General features: G+C 39.3%; 1 protein-coding gene and 1 non-coding gene across 8 annotated transcripts in view; both read left to right on the plus strand.

Moving 5' to 3' along the window:
* CAB39 (calcium binding protein 39) overlaps positions 1 to 24,825 on the plus strand; it is a 103,157-nt gene that overhangs the window by 34,534 nt on the left and 43,798 nt on the right. For all 7 annotated transcript variants that reach the window (XM_078328799.1, XM_078328801.1, XM_078328800.1 and 4 more), the window contains one exon: positions 12,024 to 12,180. In XM_078328799.1, the coding sequence (XP_078184925.1) occupies positions 12,067 to 12,180 (114 nt within the window). In that variant the 5' untranslated portion in view covers positions 12,024 to 12,066. The remainder of the gene's footprint in view (positions 1 to 12,023; positions 12,181 to 24,825) is intronic.
* On the plus strand, positions 3,965 to 4,072 carry LOC118154915 (U6 spliceosomal RNA). The gene has a single exon (XR_004745169.1). It is a non-coding gene; the product is annotated as a U6 spliceosomal RNA (small nuclear RNA).

Below are 24,825 nucleotides of genomic sequence, written 5' to 3' on the forward strand. Positions count from 1 at the left end.
GTCTTAATAGATTAGTGTTGTCCATGTAGTTAGCCTGCGTATCCTCTATGAAATTCCCCATCAGCCTTTCACCTAATAGTTAAAGCCACTGGTGATTGTTGCCTAGTTCCATTACTTCATCAAGAATTACAAAATGGGCCAGGCATGGTGGCTCACACCTGTAATCCCAGCAGTTTGGGAGGCCAAGGCAGGTCAATCACTTGAGGCCAGGATATCAAGACCAGCCTGGCCAACGTGGCCAAACCTCGTCTCTACTAAAAATACAAAAATTAGCTGGGCACAAGCCTGTAGTCCCAGCTACATAGGGAGGCTGAGGCACAAGAGTCGTTTGAACCTGGGAGGCAGAGTTTGCAGTGAGCTGAGATCATACCACTGCACTCCAGCCTGGGTAATAGAGTAAGACTCTGTTTCAAAAAAAAAAAAAAAAAAGGATTACAATATGGTCATTTTTTTCTTTCCACATTTATTAGCTGTGAATATTCTATAAAGAACTTTCCCTTGTCACTTATTTGATTATCCTGAAATATAGTCTGTTAAGAAAAAGGCAGGATAAATGTTCATTTCCTTTTTATTTCTTTTTTTTACCAATTTTTGGTGTATTGCATTGTTGTCTTCACAACCTCCAAGGTAAACCAATGAAAATTTGTTTTGCTAGTATTATAATTTGAATGGTCCCTATTGTGTTACATATATTATTATATATACATGTTACTATTAAATATACAGTAATTTAATGTATGCAGATGTTTGATTTCCATGTTAATGCATTGTCGTCATTTTTTGTGCTCAAACTCTGCCATCTTAGGTTTGTGCAGCACTTTTCAGCTTAGCTCCTGTGTCTTTTTTAGCATGCATGACCTCGTAAGTGCAATATTTGCTTTCTGGAGTAACATGTCCCTGGTTCATCTTGGGTATTTCCTACTCTTTCATGAAGTCTTGGTTTCTTTTTGTAGGAAATGATCATGTATTGATTTTTTTTTTTTTTTTTTTTTTTGAGATGGTGTCTTGCTTTGTCTCCAGGCTGGAGTGCAGTGTCGGCATCTCAGCTCACTACAGCCTCCGCCTCCCGGGTTCAAGTGATTCTCCTGCCTCAACATCTTGAGTAGCTGGGACTACAGGAGCACCCCACCATGCCCAGCTAATTTTTGTATTTTTAGTAGAGACAGGGTTTCATTATGTTGGCCAGGATGGTCTTGATCTCTGGACCTTGTGATCCACCTGCCTTGGCCTCCCAAAGTGCTGGGATTACAGGAGTGAGCCATCATGCCCAGCCTCACATTTTGAATTTTTAAAAGTACACTTTTTATATTTAGAAGAAAAGTATTGCATGCACATGGTAAATATTTAACCTTATGAAAAATGTAAATGTCAAGTCGTGTTCTCACTACCCATTATTAACCTTTACTATTTTTTCTCAGCATATCCTTCTGCATATATAGATCATAGACGGGATTATATGAATGCAAGTTTGTATTCAAGGTGTTTTCACTTAAGAGGAGTTGTAGACATTTTTTGATGTCAGTAAAAATCTTCAGAAGCATTGATTTTTAAATCACTTCTCAGTGTTCATTTCTACATGCTGAGGATTCTGGTTGATTTTCCTTTTCCTGCTGTATTAAATAACTATTCAGTGGCCATATTTGTATATAAATCTTAGCAAAGCAATAGATGATGAGGATACATTTATAGAATTGGAATTGCGGGCTTAAAGAGAAACATTTTTAAGGTTACTGATACATACGAATGTATTGACTGTAGTATGAAAGATGCTGGATAACCTGACAGACACTGTATAAGAGTTGGTCAAAACCTGCTTTGAAGTTCCAGGTTTTTCACTTTACTAACTAGCTTCATGATATTTGAACAAATTAGCCATTAATTTTGAGCCTTAATTTACTCATCTATAGAACAGAAATAATAAACTTCTTGTAGGAATGAACGGAGAATCCCACTGTTTCTTTGAGGATAAAAATAAATATTTAATAGGTCATTCTACAAATATTCTACCAATATGTGCCTACTGTGGTTTGAATGTTGTTTGCTTCCATCAAAACTTACTTTGAGGCTTGGTCCCTAATGTGGCAGTGTTGGGAGGAGATATCTTTAAGAGGTGATTAAGTCATTAAGAGGGATTAATGCCTTTCTCCTGGGATTGAGTTCTCACTGTTTTGGGGGACTAGATTAGTTAACGCCAAAGCAGGTTTTTATAAAATGAGGCCCTCTGCTGTTTGGTCTCTTCACACGTGTCCATTTCCCCTTCTGCTTCTCCACCATGTTTTGATACAGCACAAAACCCTCACTAGAAGCTTACCAGATGCTACCACCTGACCTTGTACCTCTCAGCCTCCAGTATCGTGAGCTAAATCAACCTCTACTTTATAAATTACCCAGTTTCATCTGCTTTTTAAAGCTGCTCTTGATTTATTTTAATGGAACCTAAGTTACCACATCTTTTATTTTTTTACTTCTCCATATGTAGTTTTCAATTTTATTTTTAATTTTTAGTTATCACAATTTATTTGCAGCTAAGAAAGGCTTGTGTCCCATCAGAAGCTAAATCAAGACTTTTAGATGTAGGCTTATAGAACAATAACTTCATTCATTTTATTCCATTTTATGTTGCTATCCAGTTGATATAATAGATACCATATATCGATACAATGCTAAGCACTTTTTAATTTGTATATCATATTGTGAAGTAGCTCTTGCTTTTCCCATTTTAGAGATAAGGAAAAGGGGGCTTAGAAATGCCTAAGTTAGTTAAGACATAACGAAGTCAGGATTTGAACCCAGGCTATCTTTAAAGGCCGTATAATTAACTACTGTGCTTTAAATAATTGTTCTGCACTACCGAATACAGTCTAGCACCTAATACAGTATCTGTAAATAGTTATTGTTTGAATTAAGTAACAATAATGCTGGAAGCAAGGGATTAAGTCTTAGATCCAGCTATCTAAAAAGAATACACATTGATGCATGTACTACACTTCACAATCTATGATGGTTTAGGAAGCTTTATAATTCTTGTAAGCAACTATCTTATGGTGTGTGGGTTTTTTTCTTTCTTTGTGCTTTTTGTATTTGACCACGAAGTTCGTGGTCTAACACATATGTTAGTGTAGTCTTATGAGCTCAGCTGTCTAGGAATGTGTTGTCATTCAGCAGCTTTTCATTATTGTCTCGCAACACATACACCCACATCCATACACACCAGAATGTGTCTTGAGAGGAGGCACTCTTGTTGCCTTAAGTTTGAGGCATATAGTAAATACACAGTTAGTATTGGAGTTAATGAATGTTCTGCTGACTGGCTTGTGGACCTTTTGAGTTCTTTTCAGTATTTGTCAATACATGGATGAATAGGAGTGTGTCGCATAAGCCAAAAGCAGTCAGATTGCCAAAGATGGGCAGTACCTAACAGGCCTAACTTTAATGGTGTGGGCTTTTATTTTCCCAATGGGTATTCTGTATATTCTCCAGCACTTTCCTGGGATGTTTCTTTGTACTCTTGAAAATATTCTTGAGAATATTAATGTGGTAGAGCAGTAATTTGATGTCTTCGTGCTTTGTAAGATAGAAGTGGCCATTTCTAGTGTTGTCTGGTTTGGAGAAGAGAGTAGACTTCCAGTACCAAAAACCCCACAAATAAAAAGCAAGTAATAAAAAGGAGAATATATTCCAAACTATTAATAATGACCATCTTACAGGCTTTGCAGGTGACTTTCACTTTCTACCTTATGTAATTCTTTAATGTTTGAATTTTGCATAATTAGTATAATCATTTTTTAAAAGCTAGAGGTTTAGCTCTCAGTGATGGACTTAGATGCAGGAATAGATGGAAAGATTTTGTATTCTGATCCCCCCACGCACCGTCAACCTCAGAGGATATGGAAACTAGCAGAAAGATATGCTTATGTGAACAACAGCATGGAGAAGCAGTGTCTTTTTAAAAATGATGATTTCGATGCTCACTTTGGCAGCACATACCCTAAAAATTGGAATGATACCAAGAAGATTAGCATGGCCCCTGCACAGGGATGACACACAAATTTGTGAAACATTCCATATTAACAACAAAAAAAATTATTTAGATGGTCAGTAAATGTCCCAATCATTGACAGCCAGATTTCCCACAGCATCTCTGTCTTATTCCATTTGTACTGCTGTACAAATGGAATCTGAGTCTGGGTAATTTATAAGAACAGAGAGATACTTCTCACAGTTCTGAGGACTAAGTCCAAGATCAAGGTGCTGGCATTCAGAGTCTGGGGAGGGCTGCAATCTCACATAGTGAAAGCTGGAAGGTCAAAATAGGGACAAATGCTGTGTCTTCACAATGGCAGAAGAGAGCAGTCCACTCCTGTAAGCCTTTGTTACAGTGACTGGAGGGAAGAGTCCTCATGACCTAAACACCTCCCATTGGGAATTAAATTTCCAACCCATAGATTTTGAGGTATATTCAGACCATTGTAATCCCCTAGAGGTGATATTGACCTCACTGACAACTCCTGGCTTTTGTGGAGAATGGTGAGGGTCTAGCCTTGATGTCTGTAGAGACAGACTTAGAAAACAGAATTGACTAAATTCATGAGCTGAATATATGTGGAAGAGTTGAGTAGAGTTTGCTGTGACAATCAAGTTTAGTGATGGGGTGAACAGTGGATCCATTCACTGGGAAGGGGAACACTAAAAAAGAAGCAGGACTTAGAGGAGATTTGGATTGCCTGGAAGACATCTATAGGAAGCAGAGTTGGAAAGGTGGGTCATTGGTCAGGCTCGAAATGGGTTTCAGATTGTTGAAAACATAGATGAGATCACCCAGAGGGAATATAGGGAGACAGCCAAGAGTGGAACCTTGAAAGGACATCAACATTGGAGTAGAGATGAGTCATTGAATTAAATTCAGAAAGGAAAATAAAGAAATAAATAGATGCAGGAAAGGAAAGGGCATTGGGAGAGAGCGGAAAACAACTAGTGGAGAGCAGTGCATGAAAGCGAAAGGGGAAAACTAAATGTCCATGCAGATTCAGCTTGTCGTAAGTGTTCATTTCATATGAAAGTAATCTGTTAACACCCCTCAACACCACCACTTTGGGATTCAAACATACACCAAAAATTATCATCAGAAGCAAGTCTATCCGTAGTAGGTATGGATTGCCACAGCCCATTAGAATCCTGTCAGCATCTGGCTTTGTCCCAGTGGACCTTGTGGACCTTTTGAGTTCTTTTCAGTATTTGTCAATACATAGATGAATAGGAGTGTGTCACATAAGCCAAAAGCAATCAGATTGCCAAAGATGGACAGTACCTAACAGGCCTAACTTTAATGGTGTGGGCTTTTATTTTCCCAATGGGTATTCTGTATATTCTCCAGCACTTTCTTGGGATGTTGCTGAGGTTTATTATAAACTATTTTTGGCCAAGCGCAGTGGCTCACGCCTGTAATACCACCACTTTGGGAGGCTGAGGTGGGCGGATCATGAGGTCAGGAGTTTGAGACCAGCCTGGCCAACCTGGTGAAACCCCATCTCTACTAAAAACATAAACGTTAGCTGGGCATGTTGGCAGGCACCTGTAGTCCCAGCTGCTCAGGAGGCTGAGGCAGGAGAATTGCTTGAACGTGAGAGGCAGAGGTTACAGTGAGCCGAGATTGTGCCACTGCACTCCAGTCTGGGCGACTGAGCATGACTCCATCTCAGAAAAAAAAAAAAAAAAAAGAAACCCATTTTTTAAGAGACAAGGGAATTGTATTTGGAAGCCAAATGAGTTTTTTAATTGAAATATCTATTTCTGTTCATTATCTTTGTGAACTTCAGTTATGTCTAAAACATAGTTAAGGCTGTTTTAAAACAATGTTAAGAAAAAGTTAGGACATAACAGAAAAATTCAGTAACAAAACCCATACGCCCATATCTAAATTTTAAAATTATTATTTTACCATATATGTAAATGTGATATTCTAGCTTAGAATTAGTTTGGGGAGCAGAAAGGACACCAGTGTCTCTGAACATCTAGGATCAAGGCCAGTGGCTGGGCTGTGAGTTGGGGATAGGTAAAACCTAGAGGGCCATGGTAAGGAATTAGGATTTTATTTATTTATTTTTAATTTTTTCCCCATAGGTTATTGGGGTACAGGTGGTATTTGGTGACAGGTTCTTTAGTGGTGACTTGTGAGGTTTCAGCACACCCATCACCCAAGCAGTTTAGATTGCACCATATTTGTAGTCTTTTTTTTTTCCCCCTTGAGACAGTCTCGCTCTGTTGCCCAGGCTGGAGTACAGTGGCGTAATCTTAGCTTACTAAAACCTCCACCTCCCAGGTTCAAGCCATCCTCCTGCCTCAGCCCCCCCGGTAGCTGGGATTATAGGCACGCGCCACCATGCCCAGCTAATTTTTGTATTTTTAGTAGAGACAGGTTTCCTCATGTTGGCCAGGCAGGACTCAAACTCCTGACCTCAGGTGATCCATCTGCCTCGGCTTCCCAAAGTGTTGGGATTACAGGCGTAAGCCACTGCACCTGGCCTGTTTGTACTCTTCTATCCCTCACCCCCTTCCCCCAGTTCTCCCCACGTCCCCAAAATCCGTTTTACCATTCTTAGGCCTTTGCGTCCTCAAAGCTTAGCTCCCACATATCAGTGAGAACATATGATGTTTGGTTTTCTATTTTTGAGTTACCTAACTTAGAATAATAGTCACCAGTCTCATCCAGTTTCTGCAAATGCTGTTAATTCATTCCTTTTTATGGCTGAGTAGTAGTCCAACACACACACACACACACACACACACACACACACACACACACCCCTACACACCACCGTTTCTTTATTCACTTGTTGATTGATGGGCATTTGGATTGGTTCCATGATTTTCCTCTAGGTAGATACCCAGCAGTGGGATTGCTGGATCAAATGGTAGTTCTACTTTTAGTTCTTTAAGGAATCTCCACACTGTTTTCCATAGTGGCTGTACTAGTTTACATTCCCACCAGCAGTGTAGAAGTGTTCCCTGATCACCACATCCACACCAACATCTATTTTTTGATTTCTTGATTATGGCCATTCTTGCAGCAAGAAGGTGGTATCACATTGTGGCTTTGGTGTGCATTTCCCTGATCATTAGTGATGTTGAGCATTTTTTCTTACATTCGTTGGCCATTTGTATATCTTCTTTTGAGAATTGTCTATTCATGTCATTAGCTCACTTTTGGATGGGATTGTTTGTTTTTTTCTTACTGATTTGTGTGAGTTTGTTGTAGATTCTGAATATTAGTCCTTTGTCAGATGTATAGATTGTGAAGATTTTCTTCCACTCTGTGTGTTCTCTGTTTACTCTGCTGACTGTTTCCTTTTGCTATGCAAAAGCACTTTAGTTTAATTAAGCTCCACGTATTTATCTTTGCTTTTATTGCATTTGTTTTTGGGGTTTTGGTCAAGGAATTTGGATTTTATTCTAAGGGAAGTGAAAAGCTATTGAAGATCTTAACCAGTGGATTCTTGTTACATTCCCTTAAATTCTTCTAAATATGTATAAAAGGAAATACTGCTGATGATCAAGGGGAGATGAGAAAGGCAGGTGGATTGTTACGGTGAAATATATCTTTATACCACTGTAACCCTTCTAGAACCATTGCTGCTTCCAACTTGGACATCTCCATACTCTAGGGATTGTCAGTTTCAAAACTCAGATATGTGCCCATGTGCTTCACATCCTTCAAGGTAACAGAGTATTCGGAATGGCTTGATGGTGGACCAGGCCCTTTGGAAGGCAATGTTCCCACCCTGGGAGAAATCAGTACCAGCTGAAGAGTTCACTCTTAAAGGTGCCTTTGGTATCATTTGAGCATTGACTGAAGGTCACGCATTATCCTGTGAAGGAATTAACTCCTGTGTTGCTTAACAGCTGGGATACATTCTGAGAAATGCACCAGGCAATTTTGTCATTGTGCAAACATCATGGAGTGTACAGTACTAACACAAACCTAGATAGTGTAGGCAACTACATAGTAATCTATGTGATATAGCTTGTCTAGGCTGTAAACCTGTATAGCATGTTACTGTGTTGAATACTGTAGGTATTTGTAACACAAAGCACTAAATGATAGGAATTTTTCAGCTCCACTATAATCTTATGGGACCACTGTCATATAATGCAGTCAATCATTGACTGAAACCATATCAGGCAGCTGCATGACTGTGTAAGACATTTAAGCTTAATACTTAGCAAACCTGAACATAAGAAACAAATGTTGTCATGCAGAAAATCATGCAGAAGTATCACCAATCTGCATGACACCAATCATGTCATGCAGAAATAAACACTTTTGGGGAGTGATATTTCCTTGTTTGTGCCTACCAAAAATCTTGGGTAACTGTTTTAAGAGTTGATGAGCCTGAGGACATAAATGATTGTTGAGAATTATTACACTCATACTTTAAAAATAAATAAGTTTTTTTTTTTTTTTTGAGACAGAGTCTCACTCTGTCACCCATGCTAGAGTGCTGTGGTGGGATCTCAGCTCACTATAACCTCCGCCTCCTGAGTTCAAGCAATTCTCCTGCCTCAGCCTCCTGAGTAGCTGGGATTACAGGCACATGCCACCTTGCCCAGCTAATTTTTGTATTTTTAGTAGAGACGGGGGTTTCACCATGTTGGTCAGGCCGGTCTCAGACTCCCGACCTTGTGATCCTCCCACTTCAGCCTCCCAAAGTGCTGGGATCCTCCCACCTTGGCCTCCCAAAATGCTGAGATTACTGGTATGAGCCACCGCGCCCAGCCTTTAACTGTATTTTTAAAACTAAGTCATGAAAAATGATTTATTAACTTTACCAGTGTGATTGGATTCTGCTGAGGAATGTCACTTCTTGTTTTGGGTAGTTTACTGTGTTTCTTTTCCTTCTTATTTAAATTTTTTAAGGCAGGGTCTCACTCTGTCACTCAGGCTGGATTGCAGTGGCACATTCACCACCTCTTGAGCTCAAGTGATTCTCCAGCCAGCCTCCCGAGTAGCTAGCTGGGATCACAGGCATGCACCACCAGGTCCAGTTAATTTTTAAATTTTTTGTAGAGACAGGGTCTCACTGTGTTGCTGAGGCTGATCTCAAACTCCTGACCTCAAGCAATCCCCCAATCTCAGACTCCCAAAATGCTGAGATTACAGATGTAAGCCACATCGCCTGGCCTGTATTTCTTCCAAATACGTTCTTACTAGTTCATATATTCTGTAAAATCTTAGCTGCCTGGTATATTAACAGAAATGATTATGTCATGCCTCCCCTTGCCCACTATTTATGTGTTCTCTTTGGTGGCTGTACTCTTTCTGCTATAACCGGCATTTGGTGTGTGATAGGACTTTTAACACCTCTGTTACCCTGGAAAGTCACATCCCTTTCACCATTGAGCCAGAGCCGAAAATATCTCTGTTGCATAGCACCATAACACTTCCTGCAAAATACTGCTAAACATTCCCACCCTCCACATCACTGCTATTATTTGCAGAGTTACAGATAGGAAAGATAATATTTTCAGAAGACATACTGAGAGTGTGATCCACTGTTTTTGGAGAAGCAACATTCATGCCCCCCTGCCCAAAGGAAAAAGTAATGGAAAAGAATGATCCAGGCTTTGTGTCCCATCTAGGTTGTAGAGCAATCATATGATAGCTAGTTGAGAGTGACTCCCCTAATGTCAGTTCAAACTTCTAGGAATAGAAAAGTTATTTAGAAGTGGACTTAAACATCCTTGGATTTTATGGCTGGGCATGGTGGCTCACACCTGTAATCCCAGCACTTTGAGAGGCTGAGGTGGGTGGATCCTTTGAGGCCAAGAATTGAGACCAGCCTAGCTAACATGGTGAAAACCTATCTCTACTAAAAATATAAAAAATTAGCTGGGTGTGGTGGCACACACCTATAGTCCCAGCTACTTGGGAGGCTAATGCTGAGGCATGAGAATCACGTGAACCTGGGAGGTGGAGGTTACAGTGAGCCAAGATCACACTACTGCACCCAAACATGGCTGACACAGCAAGACTGTCTTCAAAACAAAACCAAAAATCCTTGGATATTTAAGAACCTAAGACAAAGGACATGCATTAGACTGTTTTTCTTTGGTTAATTAAAATGTAGTTTTAATTTTATCTAAAAAGGATTTACAAGGTGACAAGGTGAGGTAGGCAATATTTGGGGGTTAGAGATTGGTCAGAACAGTTCACATCAGAACATGTTGAGAAATAACATACTTGTTTATGATTTAGTTGTAGGCTTAACATTGCATTCATTTGCATGTTTTAAACATTTATTCTTTATAAACAAATATGTAAGTCACTATTTCAAACTTAAGGGAAAAGAACACTCCAGTTTTTTCATCAAATGAAATCTTAAGCAAAGCTTATAAGCAGTGTTACGATACTATGCCATGGAGGTATTTTTGTGTTTCTGTAGAAGGAAAACAGTAGGGTTGGTGTCTGAGAGCCACCTCTTCTTACTTGGGTGTTTGTGGGGAGCACCTGGGCAGTTAAGTAAAGCGTGTTGAAACAGTCTGAAAACCAGCGATCTAAGTGATGCATAAGGTTTTTCTGAGAAGTATCATCTTTTGGTGTCTGATATGAGACTGTTTAGTGCCTGTGAGTTTAACTTCTCATAGTTTTTCTACTGAAAAATGGTAACTTCCAGCATGTTCCCAAGTCACTTCCATTGTTTGTCTTGTTAACTTTGTTTCTTCATAGTGCCTTTTTGGAACAGTTGCATGTCCTCCTTTTAGATGATGTCATACTGTGGTTTATGTGGTTGAAATGTTGTTTTCTACTGCCCTCAAAAAATTAAGAACTTCCAGAAGTTCATCATCCAGAGTTTTATTCAGTGAGTTCTTTCTTCTTGTTTTTTTGTTTTTTTGGGGTTTTTTTTTGAGACGGAGTTTTGCTCTTGTTACCCAGGCTGGAGTGCAATGGTGCGATCTCGGCTACCACAACCTCCGCCTCCTGGGTTCAGGCAATTCTCCTCCCTCAGCCTCCTGAGTAGCTGGGATTACAGGCACATGCCACCATGCCCAGCTAATTTTTTTGTATTTTTAGTAGAGACGGGGTTTCACCATGTTGACCAGGATGGTCTCAATCTCTTGACCTCGTGATCCACCCGCCTCGGCCTCCCAAAGTGCTGGGATTACAGGTGTTAGCCACCACACCCGGCCCAGTGAGTTCTTTCATAGGAGGTGGTCAAATCCAGGCAAAGAGAGTACGTGTTGACAACTGTCACATAGGAAATTAGAGAATCTAACAAGAGGTTTTTGCCACCATCCAGGCTTCTCTCTAGCTCTGAGACCCTATGACTGCCTGAATAAGAGGATGGGTGTGCTGAGGAAGTATGTGCCATATTCGGGGCACCCCCCTGGGGTGCTTAGGAGGAGCAGCGTGAACACCAGGAAAAGAGCATCTGGAGAGATGTAGATAGTAGGCTGTTGCCAGTGGTGTTTGGCTAAACACCTTACCTAACTTTTTGCCTCAGTTGCCTCAGCTATATAATAGATACCTGTCAATTCGAGGTAAAGTGTGGTGATGGAGACAGACCTAAGCTTGTTTGACCACTTAGTACCTTAAGCCTGACTCTCAACCTTGCTAGACTTCACCGGTAGTGAGGAGCAGGAGAGTGTTAGAAAGGGTTCCATGAGATGATGAATTCTAGTAGTCAGCATCAGGCCTGGCAGTAGCAGTTGCCCTGTGAGTGGGAGCCACTGCTCCCTACCTCAGCAGCGGCAGTCAGCATGTTTGTCCTCATTTTGGTGGTTAGGAGAGGAGTTGATTCGAATGAAAGGAAAAATAAAATTGTTTTGAAAAATACAGTGTTCTATAATTCTGAGCGATCTGTATTATCATTTCTTGCATATATTCGTGGATTTCCCTATTCCTACTTATTTTGAAAATTATGTAAAATGACTTTCCCAAACAGGTTTTCTTCCCAGATGAGGATTTACAAAGTCTATCTTCTCTTGATTCCAGTGTTTGCTCACATGAGTCTTGTGCTGTGTTCCAGGTAGCACAGGCGGAGTGCAGCGGAGGCCCCTGCCCCTGCCGTCATGCCGTTCCCGTTCGGGAAGTCTCACAAATCTCCAGCAGACATTGTGAAGAATCTGAAGGAAAGCATGGCCATTCTGGAAAAGCAAGACATTTCTGACAAAAAAGCAGAAAAGGTATGGATTTGGCTTTATTTATATTTGAAATCTCTTAATTAGCAAGTGTAAGACAGTTTATATGAGAAATCAGTAAGTCCCAATTTGGGTTTATTTTGAGTTTTAAAAATAACATCTAAAAAAGTGGCATATGCTGCTGTCGCAACACGTTTTTTCTTCTGTACTTTCATCTAACAAGTAGATTTGTAACTTTTCTCAGGTTTTGAGTTTATTTAAATTGAGTTTATTTCTTCTTGAAGTGCTTTACCTGATTCTTATTTATTATTAATTATTTTTGTAGAGACAAGTTTGTGCTATGTTACCCAGGCTGGTCTCAAATGCCTAACCTCAAGCGATCTTCCTGCCTCAGCCTCCCAGAGTGCTAGGATTATAGTTACCAGTTATCTGTTTGGTTGGTTGGTTGGCTGAGAGCAGGACTGAAAGTTTATTAAAATGTTTCAGAGCAAGAACAAAAGGAAGTAAAGTATACTTGAAAGAAGGCCAGGCAGGCAGCTTGAGAGATAGATACAAGTGTCACAGTTACCTGATTCTTGAAATCAGTGCTTCCCCCACAATCTTGCAGGCAGGATACCCCTCCTGGTTTTCTTTCTGTGTTCTCTGTATTCATGCCAAGTATCTCCATCTACCCAGTCACCACAGTCCAAAACCTGACTTTCATCCCACTGTGTCTTGCCCTCTCTTCCCTAAACCATCATTTTCCACTAAATCTTGTTCAACTCCTTAAATTGTTTATGAATCAGTTCTGATTTCCATTCTTTCTTGAAGAAGTTGGTCATAGTCTTTGTGATTTTTAGTCTTCGTAATTTTAGCAGTAGCCTTACTGTACTTTTTAAACATCATCTCTACTTTACATCTTCAGTGTAGTCTCTTCTTGTAACACATAGGACATTCGTGATCTGGTCTTTGTTTCTCTAAGTAAATTGTAGAGGTTTAGAATCATTACCCAAAATGTTTGGAATATGAAGTGTTTCAGAGTTTGGATTTTTTTTTTTTAATTTTGGAATATTCACATGTACATAATGAGATATCTTGGGGATGGGACTCATGTCTAAATATGAAATTAATTTATGTTTTATATACACCATATATATGTGGATATATAGACTGAAGGTAATTTTATACAATATTTTAAATTTGTGCATTGAATGAAATTTGTGTACATTGAACTGTCAGAAGGCAAAGATGTTGCTGTCTTAGCCACCAATGGCACAGTCTGTGGTTCTTTGGCATCATCATCATTCCTGACTCTGAATTTATATGCTAACAGTAAGCAGCCATTTTTTTACACTTACACACATGTAAGGACTTAACAGTAAAACGTATGACATACCGGGCCGGGCGTGGTGGCTCACACGTGTAATCCCGGCACTTTGGGAGGCCGAGGCGGGTAGATCACAAGGTCAGGAGTTTGAGATCAGCCTGCCCAACATGGTGAAATGCTGTCTCTACTAAAAAATACAAAAATAAGCTGGGCGGGTGGCAGGCACCTATAATCCCAGCTACTCGGGTGGCTGAGGCAGGAGAATTGCTTTGAACCCAGGAGGCAGAGGTTGCAGTGAGCTGAGACCATGCCATTGCACTCCAGCCTGGGCAACAGAGTGAGACTCCATCTCAAAAAAATATGTACATATGACATACCATTAATAATACCAAAACAGAGATACAGACCAATGGAACAGAACAGAGGCCTCGGAGGCAACACCACATGTCTACAACCATCTGATCTTCGACAAACCTGACAAAAACAAGCAATGAGGGGAGTCCCTCGTTAATAAATGGTGTTGGGAAAACTGGCTAGCCATGTGCAGAAAGCAAAAACTGGACCCCTTCCTGACACCTTACACTAAAATTAACTCCAGATGGATTAAAGACTTAAACATAAGACCTAACACCATAAAAACCCTAGAAGAAAACCTAGGCAAAACCATTCAGGACACAGGCGTAGGCAAGGACTTCATGACCAAAACACCAAAAGCACTGGCAACAAAAGCCAAAATAGACAAATGGGAACTAATCAAACTCCACAGCTTCTGCACAGCAAAAGAAACAGTCATTAGAGTGAATCGGCAACCAACAGAATGGGAAAAGATTTTTGCAATCTACCCATCTGACAAAGGGCTGATAAGAACTAAAACAGATTTACAAGAAAAAAAAAAGCCCATTCAAACATGGGTGAAGGGTATGAACAGACATTTTACAAAAGACATATATGAGGATGTGGAGAAATAGGAACACTTTACACTATTGGTGGAAGTGTAAATTATTTCAACCATTGTGGAAAACAGTGTGGCGATTCCTCAAGGACCTAGAAATAGAAATTCCATTTGACCTATCAATCCCATTACTGGGTATATATCCAAAGGATTATAAATCGTTCTACTATAAGGACACATGCACATGAATGTTCATTGCAGCACTGTTTACAATAGCAAAGACTCGGAACCAACCCAAATGCCCATCGATGATAGACTGGACAGGGAAAATGTGGCACATATACACCATGGAATGCTATGCAGCCATAAAAAACAATGAGTTTGTGTCCTTTGTAGGGACATGGATGAACCTGGAAACCATCATTCTCAGCAAACTGACACAAGAACAGAAAATCAAACACCGCATGTTCTCACTCATAGGCGGGTGTTGAACAATGAGAACACATGGACACAGGGAGGGGAGCATCACACACGGGTCTGTGGGGGGTGAAGTAGGGGAGGGACAGTGGGGGGATGGGGAATTGGGGAGTTATAATATGGGGAGAAATGCCAGATACATGTGATGGGGAGGAAGGCAGCAAACCACACTGCCATGTGTATACCTATGCAGCAATCTTACATGTTCTTCACATGTTCCCCAAAACCTAAAATGCAATTTAAAATAATGGATAATAATACCAGGCTGGAACTAAGGTGGTACCTCAGTTCAGGGTAACTAAGCAGCATAGTTATTGTTATCATCTGTATCTGTTGTTACCTCTTAGATAGAATATAATATCATAATCATTTGATTTTGGATTTCTATTTTTATTATTATTTTTTTTGAGATGGAGTTTTGTTCTGTCACCCTGACTAGAGTGCAGTGGCGCACTGTCAGCTCACTGCAACCTCCCCCTCCCAGGTTTAAGCAGTTCTCTGCCTCAGCCTCCTGAATAGCTGGGATTACAGGCACCTGTCACCACGCCCAGCTTATTTTTAGTAGAGATGGGGTTTCCCCATCTTGGCCAGGCTGATCTTGAACTCCTGACCTAGTGATCCACCCGCCTTGGTGTCCCAAACTGTTGGGATTACAGGCGTGAGCCAGTGCACCCAGCCAGGATTTCTCTTATAAGTATTATCATACTGCAGTGTAGTATGGATGCTTTCAGGTGAGTTGGAGGAGTATATAACTAACTATTCCTACTCTAAATGGTCCTAGCTTCGGTGCCTATGAGCTATCATTTCTGCTCTGTCTGTATTTTCTTTTATTGCTTGTTGTAATCTTTTGATATGTGCTGTTAACTGATGTTAAGCTTAACCCAGCTTCCTTTCGTTTTCTCATTCTTTTCAATGTTTCTAATGCCCTTTGGACTGGGAAACTAGATTAATTGAAACAATTTTAATAAGAGAATATAGATTCTAAGAGAATTTCCTTAGGTAAGGTAAGTGGTACTGTAAACACAGGATTCAAGTACATTTTTCATTTTATTGGTCAATGGGATATAAAAATATGAAAAGTTTAGCTCCAGAAACTAGAAACAAAGTGACCTCAAGAAGTTTGACTGAACCACATTAACATCTACTAATTCAGAGGGTAATAGCACTTAAGTTGGCCTCCCTGTCACTGCTGGACATCTTCAACTTTAGGAAACATGCAGAAGTCCTGATAGCCTACGGGGCTTCCATGAGGTGGAGGTGGCTACAGCCCGCTAGAGGCCGTCGGGAGAGAGCAGACCCCACAGAGTAGACGTGATACTTGCCTGCTGGAACTTCCCTCAGTGGTATTATTTTATTCTTATCCTAAAACTGCAAATTGATGAAAGGATAATATGTATGTCCCATAAATTAAAACTGGTTCACCTGGGCACGGTGGCTCACACCTGTAATTCCAGCACTTTGGGAGGCTGAGATGGGCGGATCATGAGGTAGGGAGTTCGAGACCAGCCTGACCAACATGGTGAAACTATCTCTATTAAAAATATAAAAATTAGCCAGGTGTAGTGGCTCATACCTGTAATCCCAGCTACTCAGGAGTCTGAGGCCACTTGAACTTGGGAGGCAGAGGTTGCAGTGAGCCAAGACTGTGCCACTGTACTCCAGCCTGGGTGACAGGGCAAGACTCTGTCTCAAAAAAAAAAAAAAAAAAAAATTGGCTGGGCATGGTAGCTCACGCCTGTAATCCAAGCACTTTGGAGGCCAAGGCAGGCGCATCACCTGAGGCCAGGAGTTCCGGACTAGCCTGACCAACATGGTGAAACCCCGTCTTGAAAAAAAAATGTTAAATGGTTCATCTTTTGTCTGTGGCTAAATATGTTGTGTACTCATTACATTCATTCTATTCATCAGAATCATACTGAACACCTACTAAATGCTCAGTCAGATTTTAGGCACTGGGGACGTAATAGTAAGATGGACAAGGTTGCTGTTCTTTCTGAGCTTCTGTTCTAATTAAGCTGGACAGTAAATAAGTAAACATAACTGAGTAAGAATTTCTGATGGCAGCAAGTGCCACAAAAGCAATAGAATGTACTGATGTGATGATAGAGCACATTTCTTAAGCTTTTAGGTCTCAAAATCTGATTTATTATTGAGGACCCAAAAGAGATTCGTCTAAGTATAGATGCTTCATCTATTGATGCTACCTTATTAAAAATTAAAACAAAATTTTGAAAATATGTGTTAATACATTTAAAAGTAATAAGCTCATTACAAGTTACAAATAATGTGGTTTTTATGAAAAATAACCATATTGTCCAAAACAAAAAATTTAGTGAGAAGTGTAGCATTGTTTTAAGTTTTGAAAATCTCAGTGTCTAGCTTACAGAAAACAGTTGGATTCTCATATCTATGTTTATATTCAAACTGCTCAAACATTATTTTGCTTTAAGTATATAAAGAAAATGTATACTTAAAGTTGGGCACAGTGGCTCATACCTGTAATTCTAACACCTTGGGAAGCTGAGGTGGGTAAATCACTTGAAGCCAGGAGTTCAAGACCAGCCTGGACAACATGGCAAAACCCTGTCTCTACTAGAAATACAAAAATTAGCCAGGCATGGTGGTGCACGCCTGTAGTCCCAGCTACTTGAAAGGCTAAGCCATGAGAATGTCTTAAATCTGGGAGGCAGAGGTTGCAGTGAGCTGGATCACACCACTGCATTCCAGCCTGGGTGACAAGCAAGATTCTCTCTCAAAAAAAAAACAAATTAAAAAAAAAAAACAAAAATAATCTGGCCTCATATATGTGTAGTTAGAACAGAGACCAGTATTTTAATAGCCTTTCAGATAATTTAAAATATTTAATACCACACAGTTGGTGATTTCTTTGTTGCATTACAGAGCATGAAACTCTATGAATGTACTTTTTATATTCTGTACTTTGAAAGGAACTTTTACCAGTACACGATTTTATAACATGTTTTGGTCATTTAGAAAGTACAGATGGTGGCTGGGCATGGTGGCTCATGCCTGTAATCCCAGCACTTTGGGAGCCCGAGTCAGATGGATCATTTGAGCTCAGGATTAGAGATTAGCATGACCAACATAGTGAAACCCCATCTCTACTAAAAATACAAAAATTAGCCTGGCGTTGTGGCACGCACCTGTAGTTCCTGCTACTCAGGAGGCTGAGGCAGGAGAATTGCTTGAATGGGGGAGGCAGAGGTTGCAGTGAGCCAAGATTGTGCCACTGCACTCCAGCCTGGGTGACAGAGTAAAACTTTGTCTCAAAAATAAGAGTACAAATGGTCCCTGACAAGAATTTTCAACTTTACAATGTTGCAAAATAAATATACATTCAATGGAAACCACGCTTTGAGTACCCATATGGCCATTCTGTTTTTCACTTTCATTACAATATTCAGCAAATTACGGGAGATATTCCACACTTTATTATAAAATAGGCTTTGTGTAAGAGGATTTTGCCCAATGGTAGGTTATTGTGTTCCAAGCACATTTTAGCTAAGCCATGCTAAGCTCTGATGTTTTGTGGGGTAGGTGTATATATAGTAAATGCACTTCTGACTTACAATATTTTCAACTCTTGATGGTTATATCTGCAGGTAGCTCCGTCATCAGTTGATGAGGAGCGTCTGTACTGGATCACTGACACACTGATTTCCCAAATGTTGACACATACAGATTATGAAGATAAACTTTTTAAAATAACACCACTGATCTCATTAGAGGAGTCTTAAGTATTGGGATGTGGTCAACCTTATCCATGAGGTATTTAAATTTCAGAATTCAGCTTTGGCCACAAATACAGTTTGTCGTTTTCCTTCAAGTGACAGGTTCATTTCAGTCATTTTGGAGAAAACATCTGCCAAATAATTCAAGTCTGAATAATTTATCAATCTTCCAATAACAAAAGCAGTTAGTTCAACTTATAGCTGAAATAATGATCCAAGTACTTTCCTTTAAGATAACCAGTCATTCTATAAGGAGCCAAAGGCACTTTATATGTACATCCCATTTGTTTTCTAAAGAGCAGTCCATGCAAATTACTTATGCTGAAATAGTTTAAGACTAGTAGAGAAAAACCCTGGAATTTCCTATTCACTTTCTTATCAGGGTTCAGAAGGAAGTAGCAACTAATACAAATGGTGAAGAGGGTACTGAGACCTGAAAACAATGGAAAGATGAAAATTGAATCACTAAATTAGAAACAGTGAAAAACAATTGATGTCATACTGAAAATCTAATGACATTAAACCCAGGTGCTTGCAACCTATTTAGCATTGTTCTAGAAATTCTAATCAATACATAAAGAAGTGGTTTTGAAATAAAAAATATACCTATTGCAAATAAAGAGGGAAAATTAATGTAGAGATACATATAAACATTTACAAAATACAAGATAATTAATGGGAAAATAAGAGTTTATTAAGGTGGTTATATGAATAGAATATTCATAGCTTTCCTAAACACTGTGTTATACTGTTTTTGCATTGCTCTAAAGGAATACCTGAGACTGGGTAATTTATAAAGAAAAGAGGTTTAATTGGCTTACAGTTCTGTAGGCTTTACAGAAAGCATGGTGCTGGCATCTGCCTCTGATGAGGCCTCAGGAAGCTTACAGTCACGGTGGAAGACCATAGAGAACCAGCATGTCATATGGCAACAGCAGGGGAGAGATGGGGGTAGTGAGAGAGAGGAGAATGACTAGGAAGTGCGATGCTCTTTAAAACAACCAGATTTCACATGAGCTGGAGAGAGAGAGAGAGAGTGACTAGGAAGTGCTACACTCAAAAACAGCCAGATCTCACATGAGCTGGAGAAAGAGAGTGACTAGGAAGTGCTACACTCTTTAAAACAGCCAGATCTCACACGAGCTGGAGAGAGAGAGTGACTGGGAAGTGCTACACTCTTTAAAGTGCTACACTCTTTAAAAGAGCCAGATCTCGCAGGACCCCACAGTGAGAAGGCTGTCATTACCATGGGGAGGGCACCAAGCCATTCATGAGGGATCCACCTCCATGATCCAAACACCTCCCATCAGGCCCCACCTCCAGCACTGGGGTTATGTGGTGTTTTTTTGGGGGACAGGGTTTCACTCTGTCACTTAGGCTGGAGTGCAGTGGCACGGTCATAGCTTGCTGCAGCCTCTACCTTCCGGCTTAATCGATCTTCAGTCTCCCAGGTAGCTGGGACTAAGAGCAGATGCCACCATGCTTGGCAGTTGTTTCTATTTTTTTGTAGAGACCGAGTCTCACAGTGTTACTTACCCAGGCTGTTCTCAAACTCCTGGGCTTAAGCAGTCCACCCAAATTGGCCTTCCAAATTGCTGGGATTATAGGTATGAGCTGCCGTGCCTGGCCTGGGGATTACATTTCAGCATGAGATTTAGAGGGGACAGATATCCCAATCATCTGACCAACCATATCTAGAAAATGTAATTTTACAAAGAAGTAACAAATTCACTATAGCAACAAAAAAAACAGTATGAGATGTCCGAGAACACTTTCATCGGGAAGCACACTGAACCTCTATGAAGAAATCTTTAGGACTTCTTTCAGAGGTATAAGAATTACCTGGTCTGTATTATCAGATGTAAATATGGAATATAGTTAAAATGCCATTTCTTCCCACATCATGCTTGCTGTTCACAGCAAGATCATTTTGAAACTTTACAGATAGAAGTTCTACTCCTCGTTTTGAAGCAAAATGCATACTTCAAAACCTGTTCCACCCACATTCTTCACTCTCATCATTAGCAGAACTCTGTCCTTCCAGTTTTTCAGGTCAAAAGTCTTAAAGGTCACCCATGACTACTTTCTCACTCCCCAAATCTATCCACTTTATCTGGAAAAAGAAAAGAGTCCAGAATCTAATCACTTCTCCCCATTTTTTTGTTCCCACTGAGCTGTCATTTTCTCTGCCCTGGATTACTGCAATGGCCTGCTCACTGGTCTCCCTTGGTTTTTCTACAACCATAGTGATTGTTTCAAAACATGAGTCAAATAATATATTCCTTAGAGTAAAAGTCAAAGTCCTAACAGGGGCCTAAAATAAGTTCTGCAGGCAAATCTTGTACGGTCTATTTTTATCAATCTCGTGAGCTAAGAATGGTTTTTACATTTACAGAGTTGGTTAAAAAAGCAAAGAAGTATATGAGGCAGAGACCTTATTTGGCCTGCAAAGCCTAAAATATTTGCTGTCTGCTCTTTTACATAAATGCCAACTCCTGCCCTGAACAATGAGGCCCATGACCTTAGTGGTCTTGTCTCCTAGTATTCTTCATCACGTGGGTCTCCTTTCCTCACGCACTCCAGTCATACTCCTGCCTGCAGACCTTTGCATTTGGCTTTTTCCTTAGCCTGAAAGATTCTTTGCCTCGTGCTCTATTTGGCTTACTGCCTGTCTTTTTCAAGTCTTTGCTCAAATGGTTTATGTTCATCATCTTTTATTAAGGATGATCGGGGATATTTTTCCTGATTAGATAAATAATCATACCTAATGGGTGTGGTGATTGAATCACTGTGAGCTTGTTGACAGGGTTTTAGTGATTTATAGGATAACAGTTCTCAAGTCTAAGCTGACGTTCATTGTGATTGACTTATATGAAGAGACTTAAAGGATTTAATTAGCCAACTTTGTGAATGACAAAAATTGGAGGAGAATAGGAAATTCTGTGAGTGCCTGAATTAGGCACCAAAAAAGGGTTAATTAGCTGGAGGTGGTGGGTCAGTGGTTAGAGGGAGTGTATAATATTAATTGATAAAACACAGTGCAAATAAAAGTAGGGCTCTTTTCTCTATCTAAAAAACAGACCATATGTTAACAAAGAAAATAAAATCATTAAAAACGCTTGATTAATTTAAAAGAAGGCAGAAAATGGAGGAAGGGATTTAAATAACAGATGGGATATAGAAAACAAATAGTAAGATTATGATGGATTCAGATGTACTGTTTCAATCACATTAAATATCAATGGTCTGAATAACCCATTTAAAAAGCAGAGATTGTCAGATTGGATGAAAAAATCCCTACTGTATGGTGCCTATTAAAAAATGGACTTTACAGGTAGCAACACAAATAGGTTAAAAGTAAAAATAATGGAAAAAGATAAACAAACATTGTTAACACTCATCAGAAGAAAACTGGAGTGGCTCTACTAATAGCAGGCAAAATAGACTTTGGAGCAATGACTATTACCAGGGATAAAGAAAGTCATTTTGTAGGGTTCAAATGTTCCAACAGATACAGTAATTCTAAACATTTATGCACTTAATAACAGAGCTTCAAAATAAAGCAAAATAAAATCTGATAGAACTGCAAGAAGTAGTCAAAGTCACAATTAATAGTTGGAGGTTTCAGTACCCACTCTCAAGAATTGATAGCACAAGCAGGCAGAAAATCAGCAAGGATTTTCTAGGTGGACCAGAATGATACTGTCAACCAACTTGACCTGATTGACATATATAGAACACTCAACAACTGTGAAACACACCTACACATTCTTTTGAAGTTCACATGGAAGATCTACCAAGGTAGATTATATTCTGGGTCAAAGAAAAAGGTCTCAGTACATTTTAAAGGATAAAGTCATACAGTGGATGTTCCATGACTGCAGTAGTATTCAATTAGAAATGAATTAACAGAAAAATCCTTGGAAAAGTCCCCAAATATTTAGGAACTAAATATCATACTTCTAGATAATTCATGGATCAAAGAAGATACTAGAAAGTAGTTTGAGGCCAGACACAGTGGCTCATGCCTGGAATCCCAGCACTTTGGGAGACTGAGGTGGGCAAATCAGTTAAGCTCAGAAGTTCGACACCAGCCTGGCCAACATGGCGAAACCCCTTCTCTACTAAAAATACAAAAAAATTGGATGGGGTAGCATGTGCCTGTAGTCCCAACTACTCTGGAGGCTGAGGTGGGAGGATTGCTTGAGCCCAGGGATGGAGGCTGCAGTGAGCTGAGAGGTCGTACCACTGCACTCTAGCCTGACAGACAGAGTGAGACCCTGTCTCAAGAAAAAAGAAAGTAGTTTGAGTGAAATAAAAGCAAAAACACATTTCAGAATTAGTGGGATGCTGCTAGGCTTTACTCAGGGAAATTTCTAGCACTCAATATCTATGTTAAAATATTTAACAAGAAGAAAGTTCTGAATTTCTACCTGAAAAACTAGAGAAAGAAGCACAAATTAAATACAAAGGAAGCAGGAGAAAGGAAATAGCTATCAAAACAGAAATGAGTTAACTTAAAAGAATAGTAAAATTGATCAACTCTAGCTAAGATTGACTAGGAGAAAGAAAACACAAATTCCCATTATCCGGACTGAGAGATTTCTGTAGTGATATTACCAGATTCCACAAGTTAATAGGGAATATATGAACAACTTCATGCCATTAAACTTGACAGCTTAGATGAAATGGACAAACTTCAAAGACACAAATTGCCAAAGCTAACTCAAGAAAAAAATAGATAACCTGATAGCCCTACATAGTTAGTTCCCTTACCACTGTGAAAACTCTAGGCCCAGATGGCTTGGTTAGAGATTCCTACCAAATGTTTAAGGAAGAAATAATACAATTTCTATGTAAACCTTTCCAAAAAATTTAAGAGAAAGAAATCATTCTTAACTCATTCCATGAGGTCAGCATTATAATTAACAGACAAAGATATTACAATAAAATAAAACCTACAGACTAGTATGCCTCACAAACATAAATGCAGAATTTCTCTATTTTAGCAAATTGACTCTACCTATAGGATAATAGAGCAAGTGAGGTTTATTCTTAGAATGCAGAACTAGTATAATATTACAAAGCTAATCAATATAATTCACTGTATTGAAAAAGTACATGTCAGTTGATGAAAAGGAGAAGAAAAACCCAGCATCTATTCCTGATTAAAAAAAAAAAAAGAATCTCAGCAAACTAGGAATAAAGGAAGGAAACTTTCTCAAGCTGAGAAAGGGCATCTGCAAAAATACTGCAGCTGGCATTATTTCTATTGGTGAAAGGCTAAATCATGTTACCTCTGAGATGGAGAAGATGACAGGGATATCAGCTTTCACCACAGCTATTCAGCTCTGTACTTGGAGATTCTAGCCTATAGCAGTCAGGCATTAAAAAGAAATTAAAGTCATTCAGATTGGAAAGAAAGCAGTGAAACTTTTAATTTGTAAATTACATGATAATCTACATAGAAAAACTGAAGGAATCTACAAAATTAATAGACTAGTAAATGAGTTTAGCAAGTCACAGGTTACGAGGTTGATGTACAAAAATCAATTATATTTCTGAATAGCAGCAATGAACAGTCCAAAATTGAAATTTAAAAATACCCTGTATTCAAGAATGTTAGGTATAATTGGGAAAAAACAATGGAAGAAAAAAGGGAAAAATAACATTTAGAATAGCATTACAAAAATATGAAATGCTAGAAATATAATTTAGAATAGCATTAAAAACATGAAATACTTAGGGATAAATCTGACAAAGGAAGTGAAAGAGTTGTACACTGAAACCTGCAAAATACTGCTAAGAGAAATTGACCTAAATAAGCAGGAGATACATGTTGTTCATGGGCTGGAAAACTCAATATTGTTAAAGTATCACTTCTCTCCAGGTGTATCTAGAGATTCTGTGCAATTCCAGCAGGATTTTTAAATCAGAGTTTATTCTAAAATTTGAATGGAAGTACAAAAGACCTGGAGTAATCAAAGTAACTCACTAAAACAAAGTTGGAGGGCTCGCACTGTCTTATTTCAAGACTAAAAAAGCTACAGTTGTTAAAACAGTGTGGTGTTAGTGTAAAGATAGACAGATATACTAACGGAACAGATTGCAGAGTACAGAAATAGACCTACACATGTGTGGAACATTGATTTTTGACAAAGGCATAAATGCATTTGTGCAGAAAGAAGGTAGTTGTTTTCAACAATTGGTGCTGAAACTATTTAATAGGCAGAAAGTTAGGACTCAGACCTCATACATACCAT

Source organism: Callithrix jacchus, chromosome 6 (assembly GCF_049354715.1).
Source record: "Callithrix jacchus isolate 240 chromosome 6, calJac240_pri, whole genome shotgun sequence".
Classification (NCBI taxonomy): Eukaryota; Metazoa; Chordata; class Mammalia; order Primates; family Cebidae; genus Callithrix; species Callithrix jacchus.